This window comes from Lepidochelys kempii, chromosome 7, assembly GCF_965140285.1.
Source record: "Lepidochelys kempii isolate rLepKem1 chromosome 7, rLepKem1.hap1, whole genome shotgun sequence".
In the NCBI taxonomy this organism is placed as follows: domain Eukaryota; kingdom Metazoa; phylum Chordata; order Testudines; family Cheloniidae; genus Lepidochelys; species Lepidochelys kempii.
The window spans coordinates 109,180,221-109,202,541 of NC_136386.1; the positions used below are offsets into that span (position 1 = coordinate 109,180,221).

At 41.1% G+C, this 22,321-nt stretch overlaps 1 protein-coding gene across 1 annotated transcript in view; it reads left to right on the top strand.

Moving 5' to 3' along the window:
- Window positions 1-4,712: 4,712 nt before the first annotated feature.
- EIF3A (eukaryotic translation initiation factor 3 subunit A) overlaps window positions 4,713-22,321 on the top strand; it is a 49,280-nt gene continuing 31,671 nt past the window's right edge. The window contains exons 1-6 of the mRNA XM_073354221.2: window positions 4,713-4,863; window positions 16,165-16,355; window positions 16,750-16,886; window positions 18,549-18,712; window positions 20,135-20,334; window positions 21,696-21,904. Coding sequence (XP_073210322.1) covers window positions 4,815-4,863; window positions 16,165-16,355; window positions 16,750-16,886; window positions 18,549-18,712; window positions 20,135-20,334; window positions 21,696-21,904 — 950 coding nt within the window. The 5' untranslated portion in view covers window positions 4,713-4,814. The remainder of the gene's footprint in view (window positions 4,864-16,164; window positions 16,356-16,749; window positions 16,887-18,548; window positions 18,713-20,134; window positions 20,335-21,695; window positions 21,905-22,321) is intronic.

A 22,321-nucleotide genomic window follows, 5' to 3' on the forward strand; every position in this document is an offset into this window, starting at 1 on the left:
CTCCCCACTTGCCCCTAGCGCTGCACCCTCCCGGGGCCCCTCTGGGTGACCTCCCCACCCCCTGGATGCTTTGGGTGGCTCCCCCCCTTCTGCCTACACCTCCGGGTCTCTCCTCTGTGTGATTTCCCCACCGTGGCTCAGTAAATAATTGATTTCTCGGTTTGAGGGCTGAAGTGGACAATAAATAAATAAAATCGGTTAGTTTCTAAGTGAAACAGATTTTTTTTTTCAGTTGCCAAAACGCAGAACCGAAAACGTTTCATTCAGGTTGAATGAAACTTTTTGAATGTCCTTCTGAAGCAATATTTCAAAACAAAACCATAAGGCTTGAAGCAAAATGTTGAAACAAACTGTTGATCTGAAGCGACATTGCTAAATGAAATGGTTCATTTAACAATATCAGACTGGTTTGTTTCAAAAATGTCAAAAGGAACCGGTTTTACTTTTTTTTAAAAAAAATTCCTAATGTTGTTCAAAACTGCATTTTTCAACTAATTTACTGGATAATCAAAAAGTTTTGTCCGGCTCTATTTCACACCCTCAGGCTGCACCAATGTGCACACTTGAACTCCATGTTTACTGGTGAATTGTCAATGTATTTTGATGATTACTTAGGGTTGGTTGCTTTAATAAATTACACTTCTGGGGGGGGGCATTGAGGAGGGAGCATTTCCCATTCTTAAATGTATATCATTGATGATAATTATCCAAGTGGATCTCTATTGTTGTTGATATGTATTATTCCTATATGCCTCCTGAAGAGTGTCAGTGTCTCCTCTTAAATATGTACCTGTTTGCAGGATCAGGCCATAGTCTGAAGGCATCTCTTTCTGCTTATTTAGCTTTTTGTCTGTGCCTTAAAGCTTTCTCCTTTGCAACCATGTGAAACAGCTTTCTCCATATCACCACCTTTCCAATCTATTTTCAAATAGGAGATGAAAACTCTTTTTTACTTTTGTCCATCACTCTGAATTTTTCTCTTCCTCTGCTATTAATTTTCTATTTTAACTTTGTAACTATTTGTATTACTGTATTTAACTCTGAGTTACTTAACTCTGTAAATCATTGATGGGTATAGTTTACATGCAAGCTATTATACAAAATACAGTTGTATTGCTTAGAAGTCTTATTTTATTATCAATTGTTTTTATTACGGTTATGTCCAGAGGTTCCAAACAGGATTTGGGCCCAGGAATGTTTGGCACTATACAAACACATACAAAATACAAAAAGAAAAGGAGTACTTGTGGCACCTTAGAGACTAACCAATTTATTTGAGCATGAGCTTTCGTGAGCTACAGCTCACTTCATTGGATGCATACCGTGGAAACTGCAGTAGACATTATATACACACAGACACCATGAAACAATACCCCCTCCCACCCCACTGTCCTGCTGGTAATAGCTCAAATAAATTGGTTAGTCTCTAAGGTGCCACAAGTACTCCTTTTCTTTTTGCAACAGCAGGACAGTGGGATGGGAGGGGGTATTGTTTCATGGTGTCTGTGTGTATATAATGTCTACTGCAGTTTCCACGGTATGCATCCGATGAAGTGAGCTGTAGCTCACGAAAGCTCATGCTCAAATAAATTGGTTAGTCTCTAAGGTGCCACAAGTACTCCTTTTCTTTTTGCGAATACAGACTAACACGGCTGTTACTCTGAAACCATACAAAATACAGATCTTGCAAAGTCTTATGTAAAGTTAAGCAAATGCATAAATGTAGGATTGAGGCCTACCTGTTTTCTTCTCTTTTGAGTACCTCTTCACTGGATTGTGTACAGTTCTAGAAATGGAAAATTGTGTCTCGCTATTCTTTGAACATGTCAATAAAGTAGTGGATAAAGGAGAATCAGTTGACATAATTTATTTAGACTTCCAAAAGGCCTTTAACCAGGTCCTTGACGAGAAGCTACTAAAGAAGCCAGCAGTCATGGGGTGAGAGGCAAAGTATTGTCATAGATCAAAACTGGCTAGGAGACAGAAAGCAAAGAGTATGATCAAGTGGTCAGTGTTCATCAGGAGCCTCAAAGTTCCATACGAGGTCTTGTTTAATATATTTATTAATGATCTAGAAAGGGGGGGGTGAGTACTGAAGTAGCAAAATTTGTAGAAACCACAAAGTTATTCAGGTTTCAGAGTAGCAGCCGTGTTAGTCTGTGTTTGCAAAAAGAAAAGGAGTACTTGTGGCACCGTAGAGACTAACCAGTTTATTTGAGCATAAGCTTTCGTGAGCTACAGCTCACTTCATCGGATGCAAGCTGTTATTCAGGTTAGTCAGGACCACAGAGGACTGTGAGGAACTTCAGAGAAACCTAAAGAAGGAAAGTGAACAGGGAACACAATGGCAAATTAAACTCAGTGTTGATTAATGCCAAGTAATGCACATTGAAGGAAAAATATTAAACTACTCTCACCTTACAGGGTTCTAAATGAACTCTATAAGCTCAAGAAAGGGACCCTAGGCATCAGTGTAGACAGCACAGTAAAGACTTCTGCTAAATGTGCAGCTGCAGTAAAAAAAAGCTAGTACTTTAGAATGCATAAGGAATGGGAATAATACAAAGAATGTTATAATGCGTTTATACAAATAAATGGTGTGGCCTCCCCCTGAAATACTGAGCATCACATCTCAAAAAAAGATATAAAGGGCATAGTACAACTCTCATATAGAGATTAAAAAGATTGGGATTTTTTACCTTAGAAAGGACATGCATAAGAGGGAGCATGACAAAAATATATAAAATAATTAACTAACAAAAGTAGATTTGGAATCACTGATCTCCCTGTCTCATACTTCAGGAACAAGGGGATGTTCAGTGAAATTAAAAGTTGGGAAATTCAAAATCGATTAAACAGTTTTTCACACAATGTGTAATTAGACTGTGAAACTCACCCCCACAGGAAGTTGTTGAGGACAAGAAGTTACCAAAATTCAAACCAGGTTTGGATATGGATAAAAGAATATATGGAGTTATAATTAATTATAAGAAAATTGGAAGGAATATTAAACTCTGCTTCAGGGTTTAGGTCAATCTCTAACTATGGGAGATCAGGGAGAGGCCTATCCCACATCTGTCTACTCTGTGGTTATTACACCTTCCTCTGACTCACCTAATATTGGCCACTCTGAGAGACCAGATACTGGACTAGATGGACCGCAGGTCTGATCCAGTATGACAATTCCTATGTTCTATCTCTCCTTTTTTGAGAGTGGGGGTAAGAGGTGGAGAAAGAGAGCACTAGAACAACTACAGTGCTTATCAGAAGTCCTCCATTCCACACCTAGCCTCTGTTTCGATTCCTCCTGCTCTTCCTGCAATTAACAGAAACAATCATTTATTTCTGGTAAAATAACTATTTGAGAGACTGCTGGTTGCTTCCCGGCTCTCATCCTGTTATTAAACCACCATATTAAAATATATTGTTATGTATGTTGCACTTTAATTGTTTTGAGACTTTATATATGTTTTTGTGGCTGTACAATATTGAAACAATGAGAAAACATAAAAAGAAATCAACAATCGAAAGAAAACTTTATTCTTCTGTTAAAAAAGGAAAAATTCCATTAAAAATATAGCAAAACAAGAATAAATTGTCATCTCACCACCATAAATAGCCAGACGTCAGACCTGAACCTTCCCCCTACTCTATGTTCTATATAGTTCTGGAAAATGTGCTCATGTTCAGGGAAGCCAGTGCCGGAAGGCTTTTATCTGGTGAGGTGTGCAAGTCTGGGCTCAAGAGTAAAATTTGTCATGTCATGTGTTTTCCTTGGTTTTGTGTTAGTATGTTATGTATAGAGCAACCTTAACTCACACAAAATTTGTTTTTCTGTATTCATTTCCCAGAACTTTTTTTTTTTTTTTAGTTTAAGAAAGGCTCTCCAACCTCCCAATGGCTAGTTTCACACAGCACTGAGCTCTAAAGTGATCAGCAAACTGATTCCTGAACTGGCTGAACAGTCTGATGAAGAACAGGCTCTTCAGCTTTAGTGGCTGTTGCTTTCATGAAGAGAGGGAGCTCCAGAGCTGGGTGAAACAACTTCACAAAGAATAAGACTCCTGCTGTGACAGCTGCTGCTTTGTCAAATATGCTGTTTTCCATTAAACTGTTTAACCGGTTCAAGAGCCACATTCATGAACCTGCTAAACAGCTTCACGGAGCTCTACAAGCCAACAACTACTACTAGTCCAGAGAGCATCCCAGTAATCCTGAAACTGTTCAGCCAATTCAGCAGCTGTGCTCAGCCAGGACATAAATCATGATCTCCCCCTCCTAAAAACAACTAAACCATGGACTCAGTCTGCTAGCTGTGATGTAAACCAACAATTATGATGTAAATCCCTAGTCCCCTCCCCCTCCCCATTTTTACTTAAGAAAACGTAACTTTGGAGAACCCCCCAAACTCTCACTAGATAATTAATTTTTTTTTTTTGGTTACTTTCTACAGATTGTAGTTTTTACGCTCGAGGAGCCTGGAAAATCGTGACACTCAGGATGAGAAAAGAAAAGGAGGACTTGTGCCACCTTAGAGACTAACCAATTTATTTGAGCATGAGCTTTCGTGACAGCGCTCTACCCCCTCCGCTAGGGGGCGATTCTAGGCGGGACAGTTGCTCCCTGCCGGACTGTACCCTCCCCCCCCGCCCCCGGCAGCTGCACGTCAGGAGGAGGGATTTCCGGTTCTGGGCACGTCGGTGCGGGTGGGTCACGTGGTGCTCTCCCTTTCCGGCCCAGCAGGCTGTCTGGCTGGGCGTACGGAGCCATCCGCCGCCGCCCTGTGAGGAGAAGCTGCTGCCCCCGCCGCCATCATGCCGGTGTATTTCCAGCGGCCCGAGAATGCCCTGAAGCGGGCGAACGGTGAGTGCGGGCGGGGCTCAGGGCCTGCCCCGCTCCCCTCCCCTCCCCGGAACGTGTCCCCTCCGCGGCCCATTGTAGCTGGGTGGCGAAGGCCCCGGCCTAGGCCTGGCCTCGGCGCAGGGATCAGCAACCTGGGCGGCCAAGGCAGGGGCAGGGGCCTGGGGGCACGTTCAGCGTTTCCCTCGCGTTGGGCCTCTCGCCCGCCCCTCCCCCGAGAAGCAGCAGACGGCACCGCCGGGCTCCTCCCTCGTGTGGGGAGTCGCCGCCTCAGCGGGGCCCTACTCGGCCATGTGGCGCGGGCACGATACGTGCGGCAATAACCCCGCACGGCTGCCCTGCGCTGCCTGTGTCCGATTCCGAGCCGAGGCGCCTGGGGACGGCAGCTGCCCCGGTTCTGTGCCGCACCGAATACGCTGCTGGCCCTCAGCCGATCTCATGTAAACGCCGCCTCTCACACGGCAGCATTTCCTAGACTGCACCTCCCAGTACTGCCGCAACAGCCACTGCCTCTGATGAAGGGAAGCCGTCAGCGATTGTATAGCACACTGCGTGGCGCCAGGGGGAAGGCAGGTCAAGGGCACACGCCATTCAATTTCTGTTTGTACTGTAGCAGCATCTTGGCACATGAATCCATAATCAGACTCTGGAGACGCTCAGTAAAAGGACAGCCCCTGACTCTAAACATGCACAAATTAAGGTGTGACAGAGCGCTGCCAGATGGGTGAGACAACCAGTGTTACAGTAAAATGAGGAAAGTATTGGACATCGCACAGACCTGCCTAGCCAGTTGACAAACTGTTGTTTACACACAGTAGTCGCTGGGCAACTGACATGGTATTGATGCAGAGTGAACCGAACTTTGTTTATTAAAGGTGTTGTATGAGAGACCTCTGCACAATACATGGTGTAGAACTCTGTTTTTTTCTCAGTACATTTGGCTGAATCGGTCCTGCTGGAATATGAGATATGTATATGTGGTCAACTACTTTCCCCATATTGTTCTTTACAGGCCCCATATTTAACAATCCACTTCTAGTTAACTGATCTTATTTTATAGACAGCAAAAATATCAGTTATGAAACTCACTGTATAAACAGTAGTATGCTGGGACATATGCACACTCGGTTTTAAGGCTAATATCACTAAGGACTGCTGCTGAAGTACCCTATACCAGCTTCCAAGAACAAAGCCTGACTGGCTGTGGTTATCAACAGACTCCTACCAAATTGAATGTACAGATTTAACACTTTTTATCTTCAGTTTTAAATAGCCAGCAAAAACCATCTGAAGAGATGGTGTCTGCCTAAGGCTCTGATCCTGCTAGGTGTTGCCAGCTTCAAAACAGTAACGTGCAGATCTGGACCTAAAGGTAGCACAAAGTTATATTGGATGGTACATGGGGTTTGACATGGCACCTTAGGAGGTGGGAGTTGTGTTTTCAAGATGGTCCTGAGTGCAGGTTTCTCTGTCACCTTAATAATGAAGGCTGGAATTGTCAAAGCTGCCTAAGGGAGTAGGCCACCTAACTCTTAGGGTCCTTTGAAAATCCTGTCCAAAAAGACTCTGCCCTCCAAAACAATGACTATAGTAATCTTTAAATTACATCTGTCTGAATGACAGACAAACTACCCAGGTTCTGTATTTCCTGCCCTCAAGATGCAGGTCAGTCTTTAGTTATTCATCTAATCGCAAAATGCATAGGCATCTGCCATGATTTTGAAAGCACTTCATAAATATTAATTAAACTTCACAATTTCGTTATTTTGATTTTTATGGTACTTTACACAAATTTAAATAATACTTAACATGAAGATTTAAATCAACATTTATAGGACTGCCATGGTGAAATAATCCCCCAAAATGATCTTCATAACTCTGGGATATGGGGGAAAGGAAGATCTGGTGTTTGTATTTTGTATGTGATATATTGAAAAGTGGGTGGCTGTATTTCGCATTTGCTTCAGTTTGTGAATGGGCTCTACATATAGCCATATGTAGAGCATGTTCCAGTAATCTTATCATAAAGAAACAAAGGCGTAGATAATTGTAGCAAGCTCTATGTCAAAAAAGGATATTTTTTCTGTGTAATCACAGATGGGGTAAAAATCGCAGTTGGCCACTGCCATTGATACGGTTTTTCCTATCCATGCACACAACTAAAACTCTCATTCAGGCTCTCATCATATCACATCTCAGTTATGGCATCATCCTTCTCTCTTGTCTTAACAAATATGGCACCCCTTTATCAAACGTAAGCTGCTTGTCTTCTTTTTCAAGGCTCTTCACAACCTATGCCAGTCCTACCTATTGTATTCACTAGCAAAATGACAACTCCCACTTCTGATTATGCCAGGCTCCATCACCCACACGTTATAGTCAACGGTCACCTTTGTACTTTCTCCCATGCTGCCCCTTATGCTTTGGAACAGCTTTCTGTACACATCCTCAAAGCTATCCCATTTTCCTCCTTCAGCTCTCTACTTAAAACTCTCCTCTGCCATAGTGCCAACAAAAAACTTGACCAGTTAGGCCACTGGTGTGTCAAGACTACCACCAGTCATGCTGACTAATACTATCCTTGTACTCCCTTGTCTGTCCACCTTTTGTCTTACATTTAGACTGTAAATTCTTTTTGGCAGGGATTGTCTTTTTGTTCTGTTTATACAGTGCCTAGCACAATGGACTCCTGGTCCATGTCTGGGAGCCCTAGTGACTATGCATAATAACAGGTTTCAGAGTAGCAGCCGTGTTAGTCTGTATCCGTAAAAAGAAAAGGAGTACTTGTGGCACCTTAGAGCCTAACAAATTTATTAGAGCATAAGCCGATGAAGTGAGCTGTAGCTCACGAAAGCTTGTGCTCTAATAAATGTGTTAGTCTCTAAGGTGCCACAAGTACTCCTTTTCTTTCTAGTGACTATGGTAATACAAATATTTAATAATAATACCTGAGAATTGAGAAATGGTAGAGAATTTAATATGGTTTCTAGTGAGAACTTGTATTGCAAATAGTGGACATGCTCCCTCAGGCAAGGGTGTTGCCCAGATTTTAAGAACATAAGAATGGCCAAACGGGGCCAAACCAAGCCCAGTATCTTCTGTTCTGATAATGGCCAATGCCAGATGCTTCAGAGGGAATGAACAGCAGGAAATCATCAAGTGATCCATCCTCTATTGTCCACCTCAACCTTCTAGCACCCAGAGCATGGGGTTGCATCAACATTTATCGGATCTGCTCATCTTGCCTAATAGCCATTGATGGACCTATCCCCCATAAATTTACCTAATTCTTTTTTTAACCCAATTATACTTTTGGCCTTCACAACATCCCTGGCAATGAGTTCCACAGGTTGACTGGGCGGTGTGTGAAGAAATACTTCCTTATGTTTGTTTTAAACTTGCTGCCTATTAATTTCATTGGGTGACCCCTGGTTCTTTTTTTATGTAAAAGAGTAAATAACACTCATTTTTTCCACACCGTTCATAATTTTATAGACCTCTATCATATCCCCCCTTAGTCATGTCTTTTCCAAGCCAAAAAAAATCCATCTTTAATTCCTTCTCATATGCAAGCTGTTCCATACCCTTAATCGTTTTTGTTGTCTGTCTCTATACCTTTTCCACTTCTAATATATCTTTTTTTGGGATTGGGTGACCAAACTGCAGAATTTAAGGTGTGAATGTGGGATGGATTTATATAGTGGCATTATGATATTTTTGGTCTCATTATCTATCCCTTTCAAATGTTCCTAACATTCTTTTAGCTTTTTTGACTGCTGCTGCATATTGAGTGGATGTTTTCGAAGAACTATCCACAGTGACTCCAAGATCCCTTTCTTGAGTGGTAAAAGCTAATTTAGACCCTGTCATTTTATATGCATGGTTGGGATTATGTTTTCCAATGTGCATTACTTTGCCTTTGTCAACATTGAATTCCATCTGCCATTTTGTTGCCCAGTCACCAAATTTTCTGACATGCCTCTGTAACTCTTTGCGGTCAGCTTTGAACTTTACTATCTTGAGTAATTTTGATTCATCTACAGATTTTGCAACCTCAGTGTTTACCTCTTTTTCCAGATCATTTATGAATATGTTGAACAGCACTGGTCCCAGTATAGATCTCTGGGGGACGCTGCTGTTTATCTCTCTCCATTGTGAAAACTGACCATTTATTCCTACGCTTTGTTTCCTATCTTTTAATCAGTTACTGATCCATGAGAGGCTCTTCACTCTTACCCTATGATTGTATACTTTGCTTAAGAGCCTTTGGTGAGGGACTTTGTCAAAGGCTTTCTGAACGTCCAAGTACACTATATCCACTGGATTATCCTTATCCATGTGTGTGTTGACACTGAAAGAATTCTTGTAGATTGTTGAGGCTTGATGCTCCTTTACAAAATCTGTGTTGACAGTTCCACAACAAATCAAGTTCATTTATGTCTGATAATTCTGTTCTTTACTACTTTTCAACCACTTTGTCTGGTATTGAAGTTAGGCTTACTGATCTATGATTGCCAGGATTGTCTCTGGAGGCTTTTTTAAACATTGGTGTCACATTAGCTATCCTCCAGTCATCTGGTAGAGAAGCTGATATGGCTATGTACTTAGTAGTTCTGCAACGTATTTGAGTTCCTTCAGGACGCTTGGGTGAATACTAGTGACTTATTACTGTTTAATTTATCAGCTTGTTCTAAAACCTCCTCTGACACCTCAATCTGGTACAGTTCCTCAGATTTGTAATCTAAAAGGGATGGCGTAGGTATGGGAATCTTCTTCACATCCTGTGCAGTGAAGATTGATGCAAAGAATTCATTTAGCTTCTCTGCAATTATCTTACCTTCCTTAAGTGATCCTTTAGCTCCTTGATCGTCCAGTGGCTACACTAATTGTGTGTCAGGCTTCCTGTTTCTGATGTACCTAAAAAAAATGTTGCTGTTAGTTCTTGAGTCTTTTGCTAGTTTTCTAACATTATCTCTATCTTGTCAGGATCGAGCCTCAACCAACTCCCAGACTCTCATAGAAACTGGATCATTTGTTCCAGTCTACCAGCTGGGTCATATCCTATGAGAGGAGATAGTTCAGCCTTTGTATTGGATAGCTGATAGCTTCTTCATTTAGGTGATATAGTTGAAAAGAAAAAAATAGGATTTAAGGACGATGGGACAGAAAACAATAACACAAAGTAGGGTGTTTTGCATAGCCATTGAAGGATGAATAATTTAAATTTGGCTACATTTAGAATGATTAATCTTCCACATCTCAACTATAGTGATGTAGAAGGGCTGTGCTGCAGTTTGGCCCTTCAGGAACTCTTTGGGTGCTCTTGCTTTTGTTAAATTACCATTAATTACCTGATCTACTGTAAGAACTTGTCCTGCGTGAGCTTAATGCCTATGATTTTGAGCTTTTAATTTTTAATTGTGTGCTGTAGTCAGCACTGAGAATCATGACTGGACAGACTAGCATTCTCACTGCAGGACTGAACTAGTCTGTCATGTTTGTTCTCATAGGTTAAAAACCTCCAGTTGCGCAGTAATTGACCCATGTGCTGTGTTCAGCAATAAGAACAACCTAAATTGTAAACTGTCTGTAGTTTTATTTAAAAACATCATGGTGAATTTAAAATTATGCTAAATGTCATGGGATATCCAGATTTTGTAACACTGTAATTTATATACTGTTTTACCTACAGAGGGAGCAGTCAGTTCCTCTTGCGTGAAATGACTGCTCACATAAGCTAGCCTCCTAGCATTTAGTAGAGTGGTTCCAGAACTGAAATGCCCCTTTTGTTCTTGATTTATATTGTGGAAACCATTAGCCATATTATAACTTTATTTCCATTTTTAATGTTCTGATCTCTTAAAAGATAAATACTGAATACACATGTAACTTTCCCATCTTTCACCACTTTCTGACAGCTAGATGTTTTTTGAAGGTAACTCTGACTGTTAGACTGATACAGCAGGTGATGTGCTGCTTTGGCAGCTTGGATTTTCTTTTGCTCTTGTGTTACCACTTTGTCATTTCTTTGTTTCTCTGATCCCCTCCTCCATTGCCTCTGTCCTCACTTATTGTGGGGGATACCACCAGTTTTTAAGGATTTAGGAAAATACTGACCCCATTACAGTATTGTTTACCTCTACCTTTTACCTGATTTGTATTTCTTCCTCCTCTTTTCTGTCATCATTTTTTCTGTCCTCTTCATCCTCTCATCTCTTTTGCCTCCCTTTTCCAATTTTTTTTACTGCTGTTGCACAGTTTAAAAATGCCTTTTGTTAGTGCGTGTGTGTATCTTGGGAGTTTTGTGTGCTGCTCCAAAGTAGTTTGCTCCTGAATGGCTTGGTGCATTTCATGCTCCACTTTACACATGCTACAGGGAGGGCAAAATTGAGCCATGATTACAATGTGAGGTCCTTTTAATAACTGCAACCACTCAGCCTCTGCACTTGAGGGCTGGTAAGGGGTTAGCAGTCCCCCTTGATGGCATGATCCTTAAGCCTGGGTGTATATATTTCCCTGTACATTATTAATAATACTTACATAGACCCTGATCCTGCATTTATAGCCAGAGAGGTAGACCTTTGCTTTGTGCCTGTATGGAACTCTGATGTCACTGAAGGACAGAGCCATAGGGTATGTCTACACTGCAGTGTAAGCCTGTGTCTACGGGACTCAAATTCACAGACTAGGTGTTTCAAAGCCCATGCTTAACTGTCCACACTTATTAGTAATCATGAGTTTAGAATTTCTGGTCTTGGGTCTCACACCAGCACTCATGTGTCCACACCGTACTGCACAAACCTGAGTCAAACCAGCCTATCCCAGGCTTCCTAGTACCCTCCCCAGCTGTAGCTCTTGGTTCATAGTGCACTGTGGGAAAACTTCACTCTACACCCAGCAGCACTTTACTGGAAGTTGCCTCCGCCCACCAACACATCCAGCTGAGCTGTCTTTGGGTCTGTACCAGCGTCTGGAGCCAGTCTGGAGGTATCATTTAAAGAACTTGTACTGCTTGCGCTTTCACTTCAGGAAACAGGCAGAGCATCCATGAGATACTGGTGCACATTTGGGCAGTGTTTTCTGTGCTACCGAAGCACATCTAGAGGAGGAGAACAGTACAGACATGGCAGAGTCCAACTGGCAGATGTTTGCTTGTGGCTCTTGGTATAGCTGCTGATACTCCTTCTCAGGACTGGCGCCTCTGGAGCAGGACCATAAGCAGAAACTGGTGGGATCTTATCTTACGGACCTGGGATGACCAGCAGTTTGTCCAGAAGTTGTGCATGAAGAAAGTAACATTTCCAGAGCGCTGTGAACAGTTTGCACTAACCCTCCAGTATCAAGACACACACATGAGGGAGGCCATGCTGGTCCAGAAGTGGTTTGCTATAACTATCTGGAAGTTAGCTACTCCTTATGCTGCAGATCTGTTGCTAATCAGTTTGGTTTGGCAAGTTGACTATAGTAGCAGAAGTATCTGAGGCAGTATTGCATGTGATTTATCCAAAGGTAGTGGGCATAAACAATGTCCCTGAAATAATTGCTGGTTTTGAGAGAATAGTGTTTTCAAACTGCCCCAGGACCATTGATGGGACTAATGTTCCCATAGTTTATTCTCCTCAAGGAGCACAAGAATACGTAAACTGCAGAAGGGTATTACTCCATTGTTATTCAGGGTCTTTTCGACCACAGAGACTGATCCGTGGAAAAGTGCATGATAATAGGGTTTTCTGCCAATTGGGAGTTTACCTTCATGGGCAGACTGGAACCTACCAGATGACATTGTCATACTGTTGTTCTAGGAGACTCGTGTGTGTTTTGCCTGGAGTTATGAAAGAGTACTCTGATCACAGAGACGCTGGCAAAAAAAAGGTTTAATTACCTGCTCAGTAGGTGTAGAATGGTGGTTGAATGTGCATTTGGTGCTGTTTACAGAATCGTTTGGAATCCTCTGCATTATTGTGGCTTGCTGTGCTCTTCACAAAGGTTGTGAAGCCACAGGCAAGCCATTTAATCTGAAGTGGATGTATGATAGTGATGGACTGGTGGACCAATACACTCCACCAGAAAGTGCACCTGTCACAACTGGTGCAGGATTCACTCGTGCAACAGAAATCAGGGATGCTTTGTGCACTCACATTATGAACTTGCATGGACCAATGGATGAAGGAGAATAATATGCTTCTGAATGCATCTGAATAGCAATATCAACAATAAACTAAGTATTATCACTGCGGGAGGGGTAGTGATTGTTATGAATTTTTAATTGAGGATGAGATAACTGCTTACAGTGTGGTAGTGGGGATGGTGGGTTTTATGCATTTTTACTTATGGATAAGATGAACTGTGGTTTTTACTTATGGATTTGAAAAGATGTTTTGAGATGTTTTGTCATATACGACTTCCCAGTTATGCCTCCTCATGTTTTTTATCTTTATTCTTTTAAATATATATTTTATGCAGTTCATCTGTAGTGATAGTAATAAACTTTGTTATTGAATACAAAGGCTTTATTTGTCATTCTGCAATACAATCCTGTTAACAATATTAAAAGCCTTATAGGTAGGCCAGCTGCCATGAAATGACCAAAAGGGAAATTAAATAAAATCAAATGCATATACAAAGAGTGAACAGTGCAAAACCATGAAACTAGTGAAAAAAAATAAATAAATTGAAACTCTCCAACTTATGAGTGTCCCCTACCTCCCCATTCCTTGCCCTTCTAGGGCATGTTGTGTGCACTTGGAGCTGCATGGGGGTGGAGGACTGCACTGGGTATGTTTTCCCAGTCCAGCTAGCGTTCAGTGCTGGTTTCATGGGCCACAGAACCGTAGAATTGTCCAAAGAGTTCCTGGTTTGCAGGATATGGTGGCATGAAGGGGACTCAGGACATGGTGCTGGCTTAGCAGGTGCGGGTGAATCCAGGAGCCTGCACTCTCTTCGCTGTTAGCAAGCAGCCTCTCAAATAGGTCTTTCTCTCAAGTGACATCCCTGCTCAAAGAACTGCACTGCAAGTATCTCCTCGCACTCTTTGAATCTCTTTGCCTTTCACTCTTTCGTGAATTCTTCTCCCTCTTGTACTGGTGGTTGCCCCTGTCCAGGATGTCTGCCAAGAGGTCATCTCAGACAAACATCCTCTTTGACTGCCTTTTGGCAGTGCGACACCCCAGGTTCCTGCTGGTCTGTGTCTGGCATGGAGAAGTAGAAAATATCAGCTTGAAAACAGAAATGAAACAGGGCTGTTTCAGTATTACAGAAGTCTATATCATCGCAGAAGTGGCTTTGGAATCTCCAGGACAAAAAAATGATACTCTGAAGGAGTTTTACAAAGTATTTGGAGAGCTTAAATTTTTAGTCCTGTTCTGTGAACAGTAAGAGCTAGTATATGTAAAGCCTTCACGCACAACAGAAAGGTGAAATTTACAAATGATATATCTTTAAAAATTGCTGACCACTTCAGCTTGGGGTTGGGGGCAAAGGTGTAAACCATGGAAGTAAACTTGCTGTGGTTTACTGCCTATAGTTTCACAATCCTTTCAGGCACTCGGTATTCTGGAAATTTCTGAATATTAAAGGTATATTCTGTTCCAGACTACTGGTGGCAAGCCAGCCATTTATGCTAAGGAGGTTTTCAATTTGCAGTGAGTGAGCAACACATCTATGAGTGGAAGGGGCTGGTGACCTGCAGAAGAGGGCCTAGAAAAATCACCCTGCTCTGAAATGTGACTACCCTTCTGGTGTTTATACTATGGGAAAAGTTTGCAGCACCCGGGATTGGATCAAAATTCATAGGGAAATGAACAGGGCTCCCACTGGCTGGGCTCCCATTGTTAGTTCCCCTCCCTTCTCTTAGGGTATTTAGTAAAAGTCACAGGCTCCCGTGAATTTTTGTTTGTTGCCTGTGACCTGTCTGTGTCTTTTGCTAAAAATACCTGTGACAAAATCTTAACCTTAGTCATGAACCAGAAATCTCTCATTTGTATATTAATAACAGACATGGATACAGAAACTTACCAGGCCTCAGGCTGCTTCTGCCTTTTCTGTTTCTGCTGCTGGTTCTGTGGCAGGCTGCTCCTCTGGAAAGTCATCAAACAGCTCCTGTGAGCATGGCCCCGGATGTGCTGTAGCTGCTCTGGAGGCAAAGTGTCCACAGGGACTCGCATGAGCACCTGAGTCACTTTGTAATAGTGATCCGGTGGCTGCTGCCCTCCTTCTGGTGCTGTAATACAGTGCTTCTCAAGCTATCTGATGTGGGGGACCAGCATTTTTTTTCCCCAATGTGTGTGCAGACCGGCAATGGTCCGCGGACCACCACTTTGAGTAACACTGCTGTAGTAGATTCAGGGGGTCAGAAGGTCACCATCCTGGCTGATTGGTTGGCTCAGTGCTTGGTGCAGTTCCCAGCACCTGGTCAAAGTCCTCACAAAAGAGGCAGGATGAGTTCCCAGAGGTGCTGTTCTCATCCCTGGCTTTCTGATAGTCTGTCTGGATCTGCTCTCTGCATTGATCACCTATCCATTGAATCCCCAGCACGCCAGCTTTTCTGATATTTCTTGGTACATGTGGTCATTTCTACTATTCTTACTGGAGTCAGCTGTCTTGTTCACCTCACACCAAAGATGTACCAGAATCTGACTATGGTCCTGTGACCAGGTGTGCCAGCATGCTTGGCAAAGGACTACTTGTTCCTGGCCACAGCTAACACAGAAGGTGATTCAATCTGTTTTCAGTTCAGCAGTCAGAATAAAATGGAAGGATTAAACACAGAATATACTTGAATCAGGGGGGTTGCGTCAATTTCCTGTGGTCAATTTGCGAGACTTGGGATAGAAATGCCAGGAATCACTGGGTCATAGGATTGTGGGATAGCATGGGGAGACTCTCAGGACACAATGCTGAGAACCTGGTCCTGTCCTGACTTGTGTCCACACTGCAAAATGATAGTTTGGACTTGAGTCCCAGTGGGACTTCGGCACTGACCCCACCCCACTGCTGGGCTTTAGGGCCTGGGTCCTGAAGGCGTACTGGCCTGAGTCAGGCAGATTTGTGTATGGACAAAAGGCAGGTTTGGGTTTGAACCTGAGTTTGAGCCCAGGCCTGTGTTGTAGTGTATACATGATTACATCAACTGATATTTTCACTCTGGTCAGTAAAATAAGATCAGCCAATAAAATGTGACCACTGGTTTACTTTGTTACAATTATTAATTCTAAATTACAGTGTGAAATATAGAAAATGTGTATCTTAAGTGGAAGAACTTTTGGTTTGCATATGTAATTGGTCTAATGAAGAGTTTATTTTCAGAATTTCTTGAGGTTGGCAAGAAACAACCTGCCCTCGATGTTCTTTATGATGTTATGAAAAGCAAAAAACATCGAACATGGCAAAAAATCCACGAGCCAATTATGCTGAAGTATCTGGAGCTCTGCGTGGACCTCCGCAAGAGCCACCTGGCAAAAGAAGGATTGTATCAGTACAAGAACATTTGCCAGCAGGTAGGAATTGGGAAATGTTCATTTTTTTTACCACCTGCAGCATGATGTACGTTAGAGTTGTATATTTAAAACTTATATATTACTTCTAAAACATAGAATTGTTTTGTATCCAGGGCCCCAGTCCTGCAAGTCGCTGAGGTCTGCCAAACGGCTTGCAGGGTTGGAGTCTAGATTGCAGAGCACCCAATATAATAGGTTTCCAGGTCTGATCGGTATATCTAGGCACTATTATAAATTTAATCCAGGTAATAAATAATAACTTGATCTTAGATTTATGGTCTTATTCTATATAAGCCTACTTTAGATATTACCACCCTAATTAGAATATATGCTTACAATACTTGTTTCCCACTGTGTGGAGAAAGCCACTTCAGATGTTCTGCTCTTGATCTAGGTGAACATCAAATCCTTGGAGGATGTTGTTCGAGCCTATTTGAAACTAGCTGAAGAAAAAACTGAAGCTGCCAAGGAAGAGTCCCAGCAGATGGTGCTAGACATAGAAGACTTGGATAATATTCAAACTCCAGAGAGGTAGGAGGTCTTTTTTTTTCAATTGTAAGCCCTTGTAACGGTTTGTCTCTTTGGTGTGTTTACAGCACCTAGCACAAGGGTATCTTAATCCCCTATGGAGCCTCTGAGTGCTATCATAATATAAATACTTTCTACTACTGCTGAAGGCTATGCTTCTGCTGTCTTTTTAGATAGGACTTAATGTAGCTCTTACCAGTTGTACATTTTAAAAATAGATTTTCTATTTAACTTACAGGTTCTGGTTTTGGATTTGTGGTTAGGTTTGAGATAAGAGGTTTATCTTATTTATCTTAAAATTAAACCATCAGTATTAGAAAAAGTGTCTTTATTGTATAAATGAGATATCTGACTTGTAGAGTAAATGTGGTAAATTTTGCTCAATTAATATCCAGATTTTTTTATGATGTGACTTTATTAAGGCAGATTATGTATTTAATAATATAAATGGTTCTGTGAGTGTCTGGGAGTTGTTGGAACCCAATTCAAGCCATCTAAACATTAAAATGCTTGACCATGGTGTCAAATCTTATCTTCTTGACATCATTTTAAATCTAATTAGGCAGTTCTCCAAAATCACCATTTTAAGAAGGAATGTTTCTGGGGTGTGTTTGTGTTTGAAGTGTCAATTAAAACCATCTTTAGGAAAACAAACTACCTGGTGATTGAAGGGATTTGTCTGTAGGCTGGGTGGTGGGGAAGAAATGATTTTAACAGCCTGTGACAAACGTAACCTTAACAAAAATGATTATTTAGTCAAGCATCATCCTGTTCAGAACCATGGAATATGTAGTTGGTCAGGTCTAGGTAAATCAATAATTATTGGTCTAGTGCATAGGCATGTAAATTCACAAATTTAAAATTTGTTAGGATATTCCTGAAAGTGTAAATTTACTTTGTATTTGTAGACAACTTGATATCTTGCAGACTTTAAGAAAAGGGTGGATTTAGTTAGAAGTAGAAAAACAGACATTTTAAATAAGTAGGATGTTGAGCAAATACACATGGAAGCTGTCACTATCTGCATATCTTCTAGACTTTTAGAAAATGTATCCTTTCATATTGCTTAGGCATATCGCTTTAAGGCTCGCGGTCTGTTGTGAAGGTTATAGAAATCAGTGACTATGACCTTAAACTGTTTTCAGATCTGTTTTGTCACATGTCAATAAATACAAGAAAGCATCTGAATCAGTTGCTGGTCCTTCTGGTAGCATTGCAGGGGAGTTGGGGAGGAAGTCTGGGCGGGTAGGAGAGCAGATCACACAATTCCAGATGTCTGAATCTGGTAGAGGAGTCTACTGCCCTCTTGGTGGAAGAGGGAAAGACTTTGTAGATGAGGTGTTCCTAAAACAGTCTTTTTTTCTGGTGTTGTGAGGAATACCAGAAGCAAGGAAACCTGGGCCTTTCAGGGCTGCCACCCAGTACCATCAGCCATCTAATTAGGATGCAGCTTGAGCTGGAACAGGTTTTGAATTTCACTGACAAACATGTGACTTCTTTTTAAATTCTTCATAACAGCCAAAGTCTTGGGAATGTGTAAAAATATACAGTAAACCTTAGCCGTTCAAGTTTGACTGGGCTGTTTTGTAGGTCCTAATAAAAAAGAGGTAAGTGAGTGATGAGGGTGGGAACTGTGGGGACTAACTGTAACTTTCTCAATTATAGTGTTCTCTTAAGTGCTGTAAGTGGGGAAGACACTCAAGATCGCACAGATCGGCTGCTTTTAACTCCCTGGGTTAAATTTCTATGGGAGTCATACAGACAGTGTTTGGACCTTCTTCGAAACAATTCTAGGGTGGAACGCCTCTACCATGATATTGCACAGCAAGGTAAAATCAAGCATGAACTGTAAATTACAGTGTGATTTAGGAATATGTGTGTGTGCACACCCTCAGCTGAAAAATTACAGATTACTTTTGCTTGAATAAAGCTATTGGTGGAAAACATTAATCTCGCAGGCTTCTGTGTGTTCACGCAATATTTTAGAAATTCCTGAGGCCCCTTGACTCCAGGATGGCTGGATCTGTAGTTAATACCTTATTTGATGCAAGTAGTTTCTTATAACAGATCTTCCAAGGGCAGTTTTATTTTTTCCAGGAGTTTCCTCTACTAAAAATGTTTAGGAGTGTTGTACCTGTATTAATCTCTAACCTATTTTCTCAATCACAAGTAGGAGGCACATTTCCCTCTTGTTATCCATTATGGCAAATGTTGTCGTCCACCCCCACCCCCCCCCAAGTAGATATGACGTAACCAATTTTAGGTGGAATAGCTGACTAGCTGAAATAGTTGTTCTTTCAATCACAAATTATTGGACTTCATGCAGAAATACCTGGATGAACTGTTTTGGGCTGTGCTGCGGAGAAGGAAAGATGAGAAAGTCAAGGTGGCCTTAATATCTGAGCTTTGAAAGAAGAGAAGTGGGCATATAAAGAATCTCCTGGGTTTTTTTGAGTGGGATTGTGGAAGAAATAATCTAGATTTATCTTCCTCCATTTTCATAACATGGATATTTGTATCTTTGTTGAAAGTTACTAGATTTTTTTTTTTCTGTGTCCCAAAGTTGTGCATATTGTGGATGGGTTTCTTGGAGGGGTCTTCCTGTCATGAATCCAGTGTTCCCTGCCATGGTGATTTTTCTCATCCAGAATTGCTTTCCTGTCTATCACTGGGGGAGAAAGGGATATTTCATCTGTAGTAAGTTAGAGTAGAAGTGTCCCACCGCAGGCACTCTTATTTTAAAAAGAGAATTAAAAAGAGGGTGAAGTAAAATCTAGAATTTACCTCCTTTTTGTGAATGTTGAAATAACTTGCCACAGTGGAATAATCTGAATTTCAGCAGTAAGGGCTTGATGAGAATCTCTTCCTGCTTTTCACAGAACCAAAAACTTTTAGAGTCTACCACCCAGACAGTTTTATTCAGAATTAATTTGGACACTTTGTGAAAGGCTGGTACAACATAAAAGCAAGAAACCGTGTTTCCTGTTAAACATTTTAAAAACAGTCTAATAAAGTGATCTTGTGAGGTTTGTAATTGAGTAATTCTGCAAAACCACTCAAGATAGTATTATCCAGCATAGTCTCTGGTTTGTCTCTTGAGAGGCTTTCAGTGGACTTTTCCAAATCAAGAATCTTTAGGCAACTTGATTTTCATATCATGCAGTTTTGAAGCTATAGCTAATTTTGTAGTTATTTAATAGTTAACATTTAATAGTTAATATTTCTAACATGAACATCATTCAATTTCACAGCTTTTAAGTTCTGCTTGCAGTACACTCGTAAGGCTGAGTTCCGTAAACTCTGCGATAACCTGAGGATGCATTTAGGGCAGATCCAACGCCACCATAACCAAAGTACAGCAATTAACCTCAGTAATCCTGAGAGCCAGTCTATGCACTTGGAGACAAGGCTTGTACAGCTGGACAGTGCTATTAGCATGGAATTGTGGCAGGTATGTGTTAAACTTTATACTTATTAACAGGACCCACAATACTTTACTGCACCAAGATCCATAGACCCTCTGTCCCAAACCGGCATCAAATTTTGAATTTCATGGTGTGTACTCCAAGATCTAAAATACATACAGGGATGCAAAGATATAGAGTGAAATTTTAATGTGTTGAATTTATAGTTATATGTGTATTAAATATCAAACATCTGATGATCCTGGTGCTGTCTAGAAGCAGGACTTCAAGATAAGCCACTACTTGCAATGGAAAATGAATTTTTATGGGCGTTGATGTAGTTGCCAGAGACTGCTTGGAGTATAGGTGAATGGGTGAGGAAATCAGTTAGTTGACCCTCCTCATCTCTGAAAATTTGCTTTCTCAAGAGGGAGATCAGGTTTTCTGGAGGCAGTCAGCAGGGACCTAAATCTGTGATGGGGGGTCCCCATTCTCTAACTATTTTCAAGGTTGCAAAATTGTGGAATGCGACCATCCATGATTTAGATACTAATTTATTTTGTTGTTTCTACTCGGTCTTTTTCCTTTAGAGAAATACCAAAGTCAAAATTACAGTTATTAATGCAAAGTTCTGTTAATTTGTTTTACATTAATCTGAAAAATATTATTTCCATTATGTTCCTTTATCAGGTGTAGATTTGTCATGCTTCTAATATAATAAATCTAAGGCTGTTCTGGTCACTATTGATGAGATGGAGAGAAGGCAAATAGAGCTCGTTAAAAAAATTCTGAGACATTTTATCATTGGAATTTGCCAATTTGTCAAAATCAAAATGTTTTGCCAAGATCTTTCAATTTTGATGAAGTTCTGATGGAAACCAGGCAGACTTCTGACAACTTTGTGTGCTTGATTTCTTGTCAGCTCATCCACCTGGCTCCTTTGTATCCTACCTGGTGGGCTGACAGAGAGAGCTGAGAGCCTCGCTGGGAGTCCAGGCTCGCTGATCTTTTGTAGCCTTGGGCTTCCAGAGTCTGTGGCTCCAAAGCAGCCCACCAGGCAGACTGCTGCAGATCTGGTGTTTATTCCCTTTTATAGAGAATTTGGAAATCTTCTCGCTTTGTGCCAAATCGGAATGAAACCAAAATTTTCCATGAAACAGAATTCCCTTTGCTGCCCAGCTCTAGCAAATGGCTTTAAATTATTTGGAATATATGTAAATCATTTCTTTGTTAGAAAGGAATGTATTTATTTCTGGGTAACTGATCAAGTTGAAAATTACAGCTAAAGATATATATTCAAATGATAAAGCTTTGTATATTAAACATGCTTCTAAAAGCTTTAGCTTTTAGTTTTCTAATTTTCTTGCAAGTAATATACTGAAAGTAATTCTTTTGTTCATTATTTTAGGAAGCTTTCAAAGCAGTGGAGGATATTCATGGGCTATTCTCCTTGTCTAAGAAACCACCCAAACCCCAGCTGATGGCAAATTACTATCACAAAGTTTCCACTGTCTTCTGGAAATCAGGAAATGCTCTTTTCCATGCATCCACACTTCACCGACTGTACCACCTGTCAAGAGAAATGCGAAAGAATCTCACACAAGAGGAGATGCAGAGGTGGGGAGACGTGCTTTTTACTTAGCTTCTGGTTTTAATCACTTATGTACAAATTAATTCAATTTAGCCTGTCATAAGAAGCAGATGGAATGTGTATTTGAGAGGGTGGCATCAGATACTGGACAGCTTTGCTTAAAGGGATAAGTAAAGAATGTCCCAATAATAAGGGCAAGAAGGACATTCAACAAATCTTGTAATGAAGGTGAGCATTGGGACCTCCTGTGTGTTGTTACCATATTGGCCACAGACTGAGACCCTGAGCAAGTCACCAAACCTCTGTCTTGCCTCCATTTGTGAAATGGTGAAATACTTACTTCACATGACTTAATTATTGTTAGTAAAGTTTTGAATGAAAGATACTATGTAAATGTACATTATTAAGGCATACAATAGAATTGGTGCTGAGTGTGACCTTGA